The 14,235-nt window shown below is 45.2% G+C and overlaps 1 protein-coding gene across 3 annotated transcripts; it reads left to right on the top strand.

Annotated features, from left to right (window-relative positions):
• On the top strand, window positions 1-8,474 carry ckap2l (cytoskeleton associated protein 2-like). 3 transcript variants are annotated; one of them, XM_020705638.3, is made up of 10 exons: window positions 1-238; window positions 2,074-2,133; window positions 2,220-2,286; window positions 2,363-2,408; window positions 3,371-4,356; window positions 5,369-5,564; window positions 5,634-5,792; window positions 6,098-6,158; window positions 7,014-7,179; window positions 7,557-8,474. In XM_020705638.3, exons 3-10 carry the CDS (start codon window positions 2,240-2,242, stop codon window positions 7,849-7,851), a joined length of 1,956 nt encoding a protein of 651 aa, XP_020561297.1. In that variant the 5' UTR covers window positions 1-238; window positions 2,074-2,133; window positions 2,220-2,239; the 3' UTR covers window positions 7,852-8,474. The 3 variants fall into 3 exon arrangements, with proteins under 3 accessions (XP_020561297.1, XP_004072134.1, XP_078809509.1); XM_004072086.5 differs by lacking the exon at window positions 2,074-2,133; XM_078953383.1 differs by lacking the exon at window positions 2,074-2,133 and having other exon boundaries at window positions 4-238; window positions 2,363-2,443.
• Window positions 8,475-14,235: the final 5,761 nt, after the last annotated feature.

Here is a 14,235-nt window from a genome sequence, read left to right as displayed (position 1 = left end):
CTTTGAAATCGTCCAATCAGAGAGGGCCGTCGGTTTCCTCCCGGCACTTTCAAACCCCAAACCCGGATGTTCGTATGTTGGATCGGTTGTGAAAGGAGTTGATCGTTAACGTTAAACAGCGCCGCCGCCTCTGGCCGCCTTTACCGTGAGATACTTTTCTGTGGATGATCGTTGAGGAGAAGGCTGAATTTAACCAAGATGGAGGCGGAAGAACCCGTCGCCGAACTTTCTAGAAAAGGTTAGCGAGTCTTCGGCTAAAGCTAGCTAGGTGCTAACAACAGCAAAAACGCTGGGGCTAATTCACGTTAAACGGAAATGTGCGTTATTATAACGATGATATCTGCCGATGTTAACCGCCTTGATTGTTAAGTTTTTAAAGTTAATAAACAGAAAAATAAACATGAATAAATGGATTCAATGATTCGTAACGGCGCTCTAGAGGCGTCTTACTTAGGCAAGATAAATAAGTGGAGTAGAGTTATTAAGCTCAAACTACTTTTAGATCATTAATCAGTCTTAGTAAAATAAGTAAAATAAAATAAAACTTATTCATTTTCTAGTTTGAAATAAATTGATTTATAATCATATAGTATTTCTTTTTTGGATCATCCTGAGGACGGAAAAATCATAAATTATCTTCAGGATATATTGAGGATATATTCAGGATAAATTATCTTCAGGACATATTGAGCGAGTAATGTCGTTTTTTTCATGTCATATTTATCAGCATGAAGCTTCTGTGGCTGAAACTCTGTCCTACAGATTACAGCAAAGGAAATGAACTGTAACTGTTCTAAGTTGGGAATTCTAAAGTAAAAGCATCAATGAAATGTGTCATTGATGCATCAGCTTCTGCCTGCAGGCTCCTCTGCTCTGCTGCAGCTTTGTTCTAATCTGATGAAATGTTCTCATCTTCAGAGCAAAACTAGGTTGAAGTGATGCCTTCAGCTTCATTGGCCTGTTGCCACGGTGATGTTTAAATCTCTGCTGATGATGTGTCTGTGTGTGATAAAGTCCGACTCGTCCCAGTCAGAGTAGATCAAACATGGATGTTGTTGGTGTTTTCCAGCCACAGTTTGTCAGCAAGATGCGGTTAAAAAATAAACTCCTGGTTGCTTAAAGACCCACTGATGAACATTTCTTTTGCATGTTTTTGAGACATTTGACTCATGATGGAGGACATTTATCAGGAAAACTATGAAAACAACTGTTTCTCAGTATTTCTTTATTTAAATCATTGTGAATCAGGAGTAGATGAAAGCGCAGTTAGTAAACAATCGTATTTGTGACTAAAGCAAGCCACAAACTCCCGGCTCCGCCCCTTTTCTGATCACCCACCTGCAGACCAACAGATCCATGAACGTCTCTGTTTTCCTCTTCTGAGCTGGAATCTGGATCAGAACTGGACGGATGGATCACCAGGACATTACTCTGCATTTCTGTTACAACAGCGACTAGTTAGTGCGAGAAAGTGTAAACAAAGGAATGATGGGAAATCAGTGCAGGCGTACTCCGTGCCAACGGTCCCAACCATAACTCTGAGGTGCATGAACTCCTGCCGCTCTGCAGAAACTATGTCTTAGAAAACAACACTGGATTTTGGCTAAAAGACCACTGGGAACAGTCTGAATATAGATCAGAAGATGATCAGAGTGGGGCTTTAAACCTGATTACTCTCAATCTGAGTCAATATTCCAAACTTTTATTCTGAAAAACAACTTCCAAACCAAACGGTGTTCATTTATTTTACCAGTCCTTTACCAGACCACCTCATTATCACAGCATGTGCACAGTCGTCCAACATCAGTGGACCTCTAGAGCCTCTGTCCTGCTGTGTCAGTGCTGTTCCACTAGGGGGCAGCAGTTCCCCTGCCTCATCACACACAGCTGAATCAGCTGACAGACTCAGTTTCCCGGCAGAAGGAAAAGTTTCCAGATCCGGCCTTCCTTTGGATTAAATAATTAATAATCAAAACTCCAGAAGATTGTTGTTGGATCTATAGACCTTCTGTGACTTTCCTGTGAATTTTAGAATCAGAAAAAGATGTTAACGGTCGATATCTTCCCTTTCAGGTTTCTGAAGCAGGGCATTTTTCCCTAAACAACAACAACTCTGCATGGAATAAAAGCTTTGTAATATTTCTGAAAACAAACACTGAATTTGAGTTTCTGTTGTGATGAAGCAACATTTTATCAGCAGATTTACTTTTGTGTTTCAGAGTTGCGTAAACTAAAGCTGATGGAATATTTGGCTGCGAAGGGAAAGCGGAGACCCCCCGAGGCCAAGTATGCATGCGTTTGGGAAGTGATGTTGGAGGTGAACTGGTTTTGTGACTGATTTAGCCGGCGTTTGTTTTCCCAGGGCACACCTCCAGCAGCAGAAGCCGGCTTCAACGCATCCACCCAAGGTAGGGTGTGAGTGGGACTGAGGACCGTTACTGAGGTGGTGACCCGGCTTCATTCACGGACTCAGAACAACAATTCACACATTTAACTGTGATATTATATTTGAATGGTGGCTATATGTTTGTTTTTTACTGAATATATTAAATAAGGATAAAATTTTTTTAATCAACATCGCTTATATCTTTATTTAAAACAGGAGAATCAACAAAACAAATAAAAACACAAAGATTTACAAAGAAAGAAATTATTTTTATCACTCTAAAGTTTTTCCATCAACTTCCTGGTTAACTCCAGTGGGAAACAAAACATATTATCTCTGTTATTTTGGATAATTTAACATCAAATCCTGAAAATATTCTCCACAGTTTCCCATCCTCAAAGTTTAGCCGACTACAGTTCCAGCAGATCGATTTGTTATATTTTTTCGTTCAAATTGTCGACTATATTTCAAACCAAATGTTTTTTCAGAACTTATTTTGGCAAACTGATCTTTCCGTCTCTTTTCTTTTTTTTTATCTATGAAAAACACACTCGAGACTTTTACTTTGAAAATCCGCGTCTTCATCGACAATTTAATTTTGAAGGTTTCTACTATTCTCTACCATATTTCTAAAGAAATATTTGTACTCTGTTTTTCTGGAACAGAATATCTGAGTACTGTATTCAGATACCTGTTACATATACTGATCTGAGCTTCACACGCGATCAGTTTGACGTCTGGAGGTGGATGTTTGCTTCAGCAGGACTTTCCTTCCACTTGTTGTTAGGATGACTGTGGAGTTCATCAAAGTCCTGAATCTTTAACTAAATATGGATTTCCTAAAATCCATCAAGACATCTCGAAGTCGGAATGCTTTATTGTTTAGGTTGAAGAGATTTGGGCGACTTTATTCTTGTGTTTCTACTGTTTATGATCAGTTTGGAGGAACTTCTGTGGTTTGGATCACTGCTTTTGTTTCCTCAGGTTGTTGTGGGAAAAGAAAACAAAGTTCCAGCTGCCGGAATCAAGCCTGTGGCGCCGAAAACATGGACCACTCAGTCCAGTCAAAACCCCCCCAGAAAGAGCACGCTGATCGACCTGCAGCCTGCCGGCCGCGCTGCCGCTCCCCCCAACAAACGGACCTCTGTTCTCACCCGGACGTACACGGTGGTGTCGTCCAAGGTCGGCGCCGCTGCAGGCGGGTCGATCAGAACGCAGACAGGCGGGAAAAAAGCCACAAATCTGGCGCCATCCTCCTCCAAATCCAGCCTGTGTTCAGTGGCTGCAGCCCCATCGTGTCCCAGCGCGAGGATGAGCGTGGGCCCATGTGTCAAAACCAGAACCGGACTCATTCCTGCTGTGCTGCAACCAAAGAGCACCAACCCGAACCCAACGCCCGTCTACGCAAAAGCGCCTAAAACGGCGATGCGATCCACCGCTGTGCTGCCCCGTTCCGTTTCCCATAAATCTGCTGCCTCTTTCCCTCCAACTGTGCAGAACGGCATCAAGTCCAGCGTTAAAGCAGTCCTGCTCAAAAGCACTCCGGCAGCCTGTAAAAGCAGACTGACGGGAACGTCCTCATCCTCCACCAACAAACCTGAACTGTTGAAGCCCAAAGGCGTACCTGCCACCAAAAGACCCCCAAACCCACCCACAAAGGCGAGACCTGCAGCCAAAGAAGAGAGAAGGAACCCACCAGACAAGGTCGCTCCCCAAACATCCTCAAAGAGCAGCAGGTTCTCGTCCAGACCTGAACCAGTAAGAACCAGTAAAGACAGGAATCCAACCAAAACTCCCACACAAGCTCGCAGCAAACACGCCGGGGCTTCTGGGATTTCACAGACCGCTCCACAGCCCTCCAGGAACATCACCTTCACAGGCCGAGCAGACGGCAAGATGCCAAAGGTCACGGTCAAGGCCGGCCCCCAGACTGAGGGAAAGAAGCCCAGCACTGCTCAGGAGGAACGACTGTAAGTACAGCTCCTGTCAGGAGTGAAGTCATCACGTATGCAGATGACTCTCTGCTTGGTTCATCAGAGATGTGTTGAGGGAAAAGCGTGTCAAAGCACCGGTACCGAGCCGCAAAGAGATATTATTTTTACTTATCTGATGCTGAACGAAGTTTTTCTCCTTAAAAGCTCCAGATTCTCGCCGCCACGCCAACTATCGTGGCGCCTGTGAGGTCGCTCGCCACGCTCACGTGTCCTAAATAGCTTTGATGTGTTCTTAAAGCTGCCGCTTGATCGAATTCCCCAAACAACTGCAACCAGCTCTACAATGTCAGAAGATGTTGCTAATAAAGTCGCATACTCTGGATTTATGTTATTTATTATAATTTTCATCATTAGTTTGTATTTTTATTCAGCTTTAAGTGACGGATGAAGCTGAACTTTGCATCCACTTTCAGCCGTTTAGGGAAAATCTACGTCGATTTGAAATCTAGAGACCAAAGAAAGTTTGAACGGATGTTTAACCATGAATGAAGATTCAATGAAAGGAATTTTCTTACAGCAAAGTTTAAAAACAGATCAAAGAAAAAAAATGACTGATGAATTTTTCCCAAATGCAAATTGACTTTTACAAATCAACTTTGTTTTATTGAACCTTCATCTTCTATAAAACAGATAGACTTTTTAAAACGATCTTTTTGGACTAGACTTCGTTGGAATGTGTTTTCCAGAACCAGAACCGTAGAGGATCGGATGGTAAAGGCCGGTCCGGGAAAATATCACCGATATGAAAGCGGTCAGGGGCGGGGGCGGGGCCTCTGCTGTAGACATACATCGATCTATTCCTTTGGATGTGTACGTTAAACCATCACAACATTTTTGACCCCACGCCGCTGACGGAGAGCTGGACTGGCGTTTCAGACAGGAAGTACCTGCTGGCTCCAAGAAACCAAAGTCCCGTAGATTCTGTCCATCCATTGGCGTGAAGCCGTCTGCCGCTCTGGTCCAGAAATGACCTTTTTTCCGTCTGCAGGCGGAAGCTGCAGGAATGGCGGGAGGCGAAGGGGATTTCCTACAAGCGTCCCCCGATGCAGGTGAAGACTCCGGCGAGGCGGCCGCCGCCCACGCCGCCGCTGTTCTGGCCGTCCATGCAGGCTGAAGACGAGGCGCACTCCCTGATCTGCGCCGTGGACCAGTCCCTGGCGGACTGCATCAAGCTGCTGGCGGAGGTGAGAACCGCTCAGAGGCGTCTGTTGAGTGAAGTCACCTGCCCCCGCCTGACTGTGCCGCCTCCTCAGGGCTGCCCCGCTGACCAGGTGAGGGGCGTGCTCTCCCGCCTGCCTCCCGTCTCTCAGAAATTTGCCAAGTACTGGATCTGCCGGGCCCGGCTGATGGAACAGGAGGGGAACCCGGACGTCCTGCCGCTGTTCCAGGAGGCGGTGCGCGTCGTTCTGGAGGTGAGGAGCTTCGTGGGGGCGGGGCTTTGAACCAGCAACCCTAAAAAGAAAAATGTTCTTCTGGGATTAACGGATCTGGATTCTGTTCATCCGGCTTGACAAAAACCAAAGGAGAGACGATCAGTTTGAGTTTGATCCCTATTTTAATCATAGGGTCATTTCAGGATCGTCACGGAAAGACGGGCCGTGCTCGCCTAGAATCACTAACAAACACGCCATCCCATAATTCAAGGCAATTTTTCCAAACTAATCAGAGCTGTGATCCGTGCAGCATAGAAGGTCCCATCTTCCCGCTCTTTCTGCAGCCCGTGGACGAGCTGAGGACCGTGGTGTTCGACATCCTGAAGAAGAAGGACGAGCTGCGAGGTAAGAGCAGACCGGCTCAGGGGAACCCAGATGGTTTCTGGGAAAAGGGTTGATCAGAGGTTCTGCAGGTTTAAAGCTGGTTCCCTTTAACAGAACCGGAACCAGCAGCATTCCTCCTTCATGTTGGGACCTTCAGCTCATCTGTTCTGATGGTTTTAGATTTTCTGTTGTTTCTGCGTCTGAAACCCACGAAGAACAATCGTTTCTGCCCCAAATGGAAGAACCGCTTTCCTGGAATCCATCAGTTCTTTGGGATGATTCTGGAGAGAGGCGGCGTTCGAATCGACCTGTTCATCTCATCTTTTCTTCCATTCCATTCCAGGCTTTTAGCAGAACCTGAATGACTGTTAGTACTGCAGAACACAGAGTTCCTCCATCTGTTTACTTTTCTTCTCTTCTTTCTTAAATGATTTGCACTTTGGGACTTTGGAGGATTGTAGGCTCCAAAGGTCAGGGTCAGCCACCTCCAGGTCACTGACAGGTTTGAGACTCGTTGCCGTTTCTGTGTCTCGGCTGTGCCGGCGACTCCAGACGGAGAGCTTTGATCTAAATCCTCCTCCAGGGTCCTGTACCATCACACTCCCACCACCATGCCCAGCTCAGATTTCAGCAGGCCTGTAGTTCAGCCTGGATAATCAGTTTCCCAAATTTACCTGATAGAAGGCGAAACCAAATCCTTTAGAACAATAGAAGTAATGATGATATTTGGCTCAAATACGTATTCATTCATGAGTTTAAATGAACCAAAACAACAATTTATTCCATTTCTGAAAGCCAGCGTCTGAATTCAGTTCACTGCACATTTGGTCACATGACCTGTGGATCTGAGGCTGTCTAACATGCTGTCTTAACCAGTGCTGGAGGAAGAGGAGGAAGAGGAGGCGGAGTCTGGTCCCACAGCAGCGGAGCCTCTGGAGAACCACCACAACCCCACGGTGACGCCAAAACCCGTCCGGGCGCTCATCAACGAGGAGCAGGGGGGCTCGTCCGTGGTCAAGTACAAGATCACCGCCACTCCGGGGTACGTATGGATTCATCCACGCCGGCCCCGCCTCCAACGGTCCAAACCTCTGATTGACAGATTTGGTGTAGCCCGCTTTTCAAGGTGTAGGGGTGTGGCCTTTCAACAAGCTCACTCCTGATTAGTGAGAGTGGTTGCCATAGAAACGGTAACTCGAACCAAACGCTGCTTACCGACGTCATGTGGCTTCACCATAACGGCGTCTGTATCACCAGAAATGGCGACCAAATCTACTCCGCCCCCTTCCGCAGCGATGTTCAGATTTTTACCCCTTTTTTAAGAAATCCTGAAGGTTTTGTGTGAAATCCTGTTTTTTCTCTCTGGGAGGAAATTCAACCGCAGCCGAATTATGATCTCTTTGTCGTCTCCGCCCCCAGGGGCCCCCCCAGCCAGCGCCGGGAGTCGGTGAAGGTCAACGGGCAGGAGGTCCGCTTCTTCACGCCGGTGCGGCGGTCGGTGAGAATCGAGCGCGCATCGCTGCAGCATCCGGCCGCCCTCCACGACCACGACCTCTGCGTCACCTCCTACCGCCATCTGATGTCCGAGGAGGACGCCGCCGAGGGAGAGAGCCCCCCCGCCACCCCCGTGTACATCTACAGAGAGAACGAGGCGCTGAAGGACAAAGTCTTCATCCAGCTGATCTGTGACGAAGACCCCGAGCCGCGTCTGTAGACGCAAACGGTCCGACCTCTGGATCTGCAGAAGGAAACAGGAAGTTCTGCTTCTGTGACTTCCTGTAGTCAGGACATACGTTTCTGTTTTTAGTTTAGATTCGTCGCTGAAGTGAGTTTTCAAGACCAGAAGGTTCCAAACCGCCGGAACCATTCTGTCATGACGGAGCGCCAGGATCTCCAGACCCGGACCTCTCTGATGAGCCGGCGGCTTTCATTCACGCCTGACCGCGACTCGGTCATGTGACCCAACCGTCCCCCGAAGAGGATCCGGTGATTCGTGAAGGAAGGATTCTCCGGGAGCTTTGCCTCTTCGCCAACAGAAGGTTCTGACCAGAAGGTCGGACCAGAACCACGACGTTCCCCGCCAGCCCTCAGAGGAAAGGGGACGACCACACCCCCGTCAGCAGGAGGGCCTGAAAACCCAACAGAACCAAAGCAGCAGAATTATTCAGCCCTTTGTTCCTCACCTGGGAACGTTGGGCAGATGGCTCCTCCCCCTTCACCTGGCTGCTGCACACGGATCGCCTCTTTGGGCCCCCCAGCTCCAGGAGCAGAACCTGCAGCGACACAAAAATGTTCAGAAAAAACACGAAATTCATGTTTATTAAACCTCAAACTTTATTGATTTGCTCCTTTCATTCTGGTTAAAAAGACAAAACACTGAACATAAAAGCAGATAAAATATGAAAATGATTTAAAACTGAAAACACAGGACAATCACACACAGATGGGACCCCTCCCTCACCAGATTCCTCCCTCCACCCACCCTCATTCCCCCAGTAGAGCCCTGAACAAAAACAAAGAACTGCAGCATAAAGAAGTTCTGGCTCGGTTCTGCTGTGAGGAAACGGTACCGTGGGGATCCATTCATTCCAAGGCCCAGCCGGACCACAGGGCGCATTACCACAGAGCAACAACAATATTCAAAATAATCTAGGATATATCAATGTTAGGAATTCCAAAAATAAATAAAATGATATAATAATAAAGAGGTAAAAATCATAATAATAGTCCTTATACAATAAAAAAAATGAATTGAGTAGAGAAAATAGATAAATCAATAACTAGATAATGAGTGAAATAATGAAGCATTTACCAAAGTCGTGTAAAAGCCAGACTATGAAGCTTCTTCCTCAAACCTCTACAGTCTCTGCAGCCCTGAGGTTCTCCAGCAGACCGTTCCACAGGCGAGAACCGTGATGAACCGTGTGTTTTGGTCCTCACCCTAGGAACCACCAAGAGGCCCGTGTCAGAGGACCTCAGGGTCCACGGGGGCTCATACTTCAAAAGAATATCATTTAAATACGAAGGCCCAACACCATAAAAACACTTATAAACCACTAAAAGAATTTTAAAGTCAATCCTGAAACGCACAGGGAGCCAATGCAGCCATTTTCAACCCGGTGTCATGTTCCTCTGGTCCTCGTCAGAACTGGTGCCGCTGAGTTCTACAATGGTTGCAGATTTGAAATAGACTTTTTGGTAAACCAGAGAGCAGAGCATTACAATAATCTAAACCACTAAAAATAAAAGCATCAAGCTGCAAGAGAGAGGAACGGCGGACTCTGGAAATGTATTTAGATGATAAAATCCTGATTCACGACGATTCTGATGTGAGGAATAAAACAAAATGAACAACCAGGTTTCTCACACACTGAGGTTTAATATTGAGAGTCTGAATGGGGGGGGGGGGGGGGGGGGGTAGCACACCCGCCAACAGGAAGCAGAGCGCCACAAAAACCAACAACTCAGAGGAGAAGCCGAACCACTTTGATGAGAAACGGTTCTGGTTCTGACTAAAAACTGGATCTTTTTGGAAGAGAAATGACATTTGGATTCATTTTAAATACATTTCTACAGTTTAGAAAAATGTGGACATAATTTGTCCTTTAAGCCAAAAAACACCAAATATTTATGTTACAAAAACCGAATTTACAGGAACATCTGAGTCAACTTTAAGGTTTGATTTGATTCATTATTTCCAGTTCATTTTTATTTAAGAGCCAAACGTTTAGATTTCAACAAACTTTCATCATAAAATGTTACATTAAAATAAAAACCGTTTTGGTTTGAAAAATATCATTTAAACCTGTTTTAAGGAAAAATCCCTTCATGAATTTAACAAATCTGCTCCTATAGAGAAAAGATCAACTTTTTATTTAACTACTTTAATGGTGAAAGAAGAAAACGTCACTAATGCAAAGCTGTTTGGTGTGAAATCCAGAATAATAAACTTGAGATCATTTCAGCTTTAAAGGTTTTTTTTCAGTCATTGAAGAAGAAAATGTCTTTTACTGTTAAACTTCATAAACACTTTTGTGTTCAGCTTCTGCTAACAAGTTAGAGAAACGGGAAAAAGTCCAAAAGAGATGAAAAGAAAAAGACGAGGGAAATAATGAATGTTGAATGTTTGCATCTTTACCTCCTAATTTGACTTAAAAAGCTCAACTTGTCATCTGATTGGAGTTTTGTGTTAAATTGTCGTTTACTTTTATTTTTTTTGCTGTCTTGGTTTGGAAAGAGTCCTCTGCTTCCAGAAGTTTGCTCCTTTTACGTTTTATGGTTTCTGTAGAAGTTGGTGTCAGACGTTCTGATGAATTCTGTGAACTTGGGAGTTCCTGAAATCCTGTCGTTTCTTGACTTCCCGTTTTCTGGATTCCGTTTTCTGGGATCGTTTTCCTGCTTTCTGGCTCCTTCACCCGATCCGACCTGCTCACACACCTTCATCACACTTTCTGGAAGATCGTCTGAACGCCATGACCTTTCCGGTCCTCCTCCCACACCTGCCACTCCCACCTGTCCTGCTGAAACTGGAGGAGACGCAGCTAAGTTTGGAAAACCGACCTGCCAATCACCTCATCCCATCATTTCCTCACCTTTAATCTTTTAGGAAATCAAAGCGATTGATGAGAGAAGCAATCCGCTGCAGGTTTCATAAATGAATCAAGAAAATCAAAGATTCCTGAAACCGGATGAATCCTCCTTTTTTTTCTGCTTCATCTGACTTTTTAATGGGGAGGGGTCCATTTTAACTTGAACCTGTGCTTTTTGGTGGAATTGCAACCGAGGGTGGATCCAGTGAATTCTTAAGGCCTTATTGAATAAATTACTGTCTTAGGCAACAAAAATAAAACTTTCCATCCCTACAAAAACTTTTCTAAAGGATGAAAATATGTTTGCATTTCTGACATCCGGATAAAACCCAGAAGATGTTCCATCGTCTTCCTGCACTTCTCAGAATGGCCGCTAGGGGGAGATCTTGAAGTGTGGCGCGGACAGGTCAATGATTGACCCCAAAGTCCGCTTGATTTGTTCCCTACGGTGGCCCTGAAGTCCAAATCAAAAATCTTCAAGATCACAAAAATAACTAAAAAAAACAAAGCATTTAATAAAAAAAAAACCGACATCATATTTTAGAAATTAAAACAAAATCCACAAGCAAAAACATAATCTCACAATAAATGAAAACGAATACAAATGAAAAGTTTCAAAAAACAGTAAATTCCGGAAATGAAGCCCAATGAAAAGGTGGAACATTTCTGATTGGATGATGATGATGTTTGTCCATTATTTCAACCGAAAGTTATTTTTGATCTTCATCCAATCATTATTCATGGCATATATGTGACGTGCCTTTATGTAAAGGATTGAAATCCTAACTAATAGGGGTACAAATATTAAGCTTGCTCTGGTCGACTAACAGTATTGCAGGTCCCTGCCCACACCTGTCAGTCCCTTTAACTCCTGTGCCTTCGTTTGGAAGGTGTGTGTTCTGTCACCCTGGCCTAACTCTAAAACCTTTTGGTAGTGAATGGGTGTAGTAAGACAGGCTTCAGAACTTGATCCTTGTCAGTCAGCTGAAGCGTCGTTCTGCAATGCACTTGAAGCTCACTTGCACAGATCCTGCCTTTACAACAACCAGCCAGAGTGATGGAGTGCCCCTAACCCAGAACAATCTTCAAAAATTAAAACCTAGACCTCTGTAACTGGCTCAATGAAAACAGCAAACATTTATTTGAACAAGGATTAATCTGTGTTACCTCTCTAAAGTAGTAAAAGAAATATTACTTTCTACTTTGTATGTTCAAAAGAAAACAGATTTGGATGTAAAACACCAGGTGAATTATTTGACAGTCCGGAAACAAAAAAAAACTTGAAAGTCAATAAACCACACAATAAATAAATAAATAGATCCAATATAAAATGGTGATCAAACAAATGAACAAATAGAAATGAATAAATCAAGACAGTAGAGCTCTCGACTTCCTCCGATTAACTAACTCCAGACGTTGATAACAGTTTTCTTCCAGAATGGGCGCGAGATGCCCGAACGGCGTAACAGTCAGTTAACGGTTTTGACAGTTAGCTTCAGACGGTTCTTTTCCGCGGGGAAATCGGACTGGTCGCTAATCCCGAATGGTCTTCAAAAACGTAAATGTTCAAAGACAGTGGTGCCCGCCTCCTTGGCCTCAGATGTTTTCCCGGCTTGAACTGAATTCTCAGCTTCAAAAGATAAAATAAAACAGTACCTTCTCTCCAGACCAGTAGAATGGTGTACAGTTGGTGAATTACCACAGTGAATCACTGGGATGTTAGCTGTATGGCAGGGGAATACTCTTTCAGAAACTGCTCAGCAATACGGCCGCTCTGCGGGAACTCCTCTTCTCCGCTGACGGAGCTGTCACAGACACCGCGCTCCGCCTCCGTGCCCTGCCTCCGGGCCCCGCCTCCGAAATCCCGATGCTTGCGGCCTGGGGAACTCCTCCTTACGTGCTGGCTGTCTTCCTGCACTGCTCACGTAACGAGCGAGATACTGCCGTCTCAAAATCACTGTCGAACCTGCTCCAGGTTATTTTCTTCAAAACAATTTTTTAAGAAGCCGAGACATCCCATCCGACCAGTCTCTCTCCCCGTCCAACCGTTCTTTTTTGTTTTGTTTTCCAACGTCTGTCCCCTCGCGCCTTCGTCTGCCTCTGACGTCATGTCAGGCCCGCTCATCACTTTCTGTCACCGTTACACTCCCCCCTGCTAAACCCTGCCATAGCAGCTACAGCTCCAGTGAAGCACCATTTACAAGTTAATCACAACACATTTAATACAACATTTTGACATGGCATAAACATAACATGTGTGCATTTCACATTAATCCATGACATAGTCACTTCTGTACCTCATAGGCAGTAAACCCCTGTTTTGTCTGTGCGGGTTTCTATGTTGGAGAAATCCCTCACTGCCCCGTCGTGTATCCCTACTTTCTTCCCCTGAGTATTCTACACCATCTGACAGTGCATCTGAGTCTCTACTAACATGGACCTGTTCTTGCATCTTTGTCAGTGCTTCTGTAGTCATGGGGTCATCTACAGCCATAACACGGTCCTCCTCCCGAGCGTCAGAGTGTTGACTAACCAATAAAGGGAAGCTAACTGTGGTGACGTCACTGTCTGACTCTGTTTCTTCTTGAAGTGAGGGAATATTTATTTGCTTCCTGCTTGGTACCTGAAAAGTGCACAATTTAAGATGATCTCTATGAACCACCTTGTGAGGGCCCCCCTTCTCTGATTGAATAGTGAACACTGGGATATCAGGGTGGTTCTGTCTGAGTATGATATATGGCTGAGACTCCCACTTGTCCTGAATCTTGTTCCGACCCCTAGGCTTGTGATTACGGATCAGCACTCTGTCACCTGACCTAAGCAAGGCACTGCATGAACTACGATCGTATATTCGTTTCTGTCTCCGGGAAGCTCCTTGTGCTGACAACCCTGCGACCTCTACTGCTAACTTCAGTGGCTCATGGTGTGCCTTCACCCAGTCATCCAAGTTGTCAATGTCAACTTCAGCCAAGTCTTTCCCCCCAAGAAGGTCAAGAGGCATCCTTGCGTCTCTCCCAAACATAAGGTAAAAGGGTGAGTATCCAGTTGAGGAATGCACCCGATTGTTGTAAGCCATGGCTAATTCGGGGAGGTATGCCTTCCAGTCCCTTTTCTTTTCAGGGGGCAAAGTTCTTAGCATGTCGTGCATTGTCCTATTGAACCGTTCGCATTGAGCATTCCCCTGAGGGTGATAAGGACTAGTACGACTTTTAGCTATTCCATAAATCTTGCACAGCTCTTTTATTACGCTAGCTTCAAAACTTCGCCCTTGATCTGAGTGAAGTCGAGCTGGGCACCCATAATAGGCAAACCAGTGCTTCACCAGGGCTTTCGCTGTGGTGTCTGCTGTCTGATTTTTTGTAGGAACAGCCACTGTGAATCTGGTGAACATGTCTGTAAGAACGAGAACATTTTCATAACCCCCAACAGACCGCTCAAGCAATGTATAATCCATTGCCACAACCTCCAAGGGCGCAGTAACATTGCTGCAGGTCATAGGGGCCCTAGTC

The sequence above is a fragment of the Oryzias latipes genome, chromosome 9 (assembly GCF_053564925.1).
Source record: "Oryzias latipes strain Hd-rR chromosome 9, Olatipes_Hd-rR_3.1".
Classification (NCBI taxonomy): Eukaryota; Metazoa; Chordata; class Actinopteri; order Beloniformes; family Adrianichthyidae; genus Oryzias; species Oryzias latipes.
Note: the sequence above shows the minus strand (reverse complement) of the source record. Positions and strands in the feature narration are given on the sequence as shown.

What these genes read in the sequence shown, in the direction of transcription:
- ckap2l (XM_004072086.5), top strand. Translation starts at nt 199, where the DNA reads ATGGAGGCGGAAGAACCCGTCGCCGAACTTTCTAGAAAAG. An exon ending in CTTCAACGCATCCACCCAAG is followed by an intron (nt 2,409 to 3,370) that starts GTAGGGTGTGAG and finishes TTGTTTCCTCAG; the next exon opens with GTTGTTGTGGGAAAAGAAAA. An exon ending in ACTGCTCAGGAGGAACGACT is followed by an intron (nt 4,357 to 5,368) that starts GTAAGTACAGCT and finishes TTCCGTCTGCAG; the next exon opens with GCGGAAGCTGCAGGAATGGC.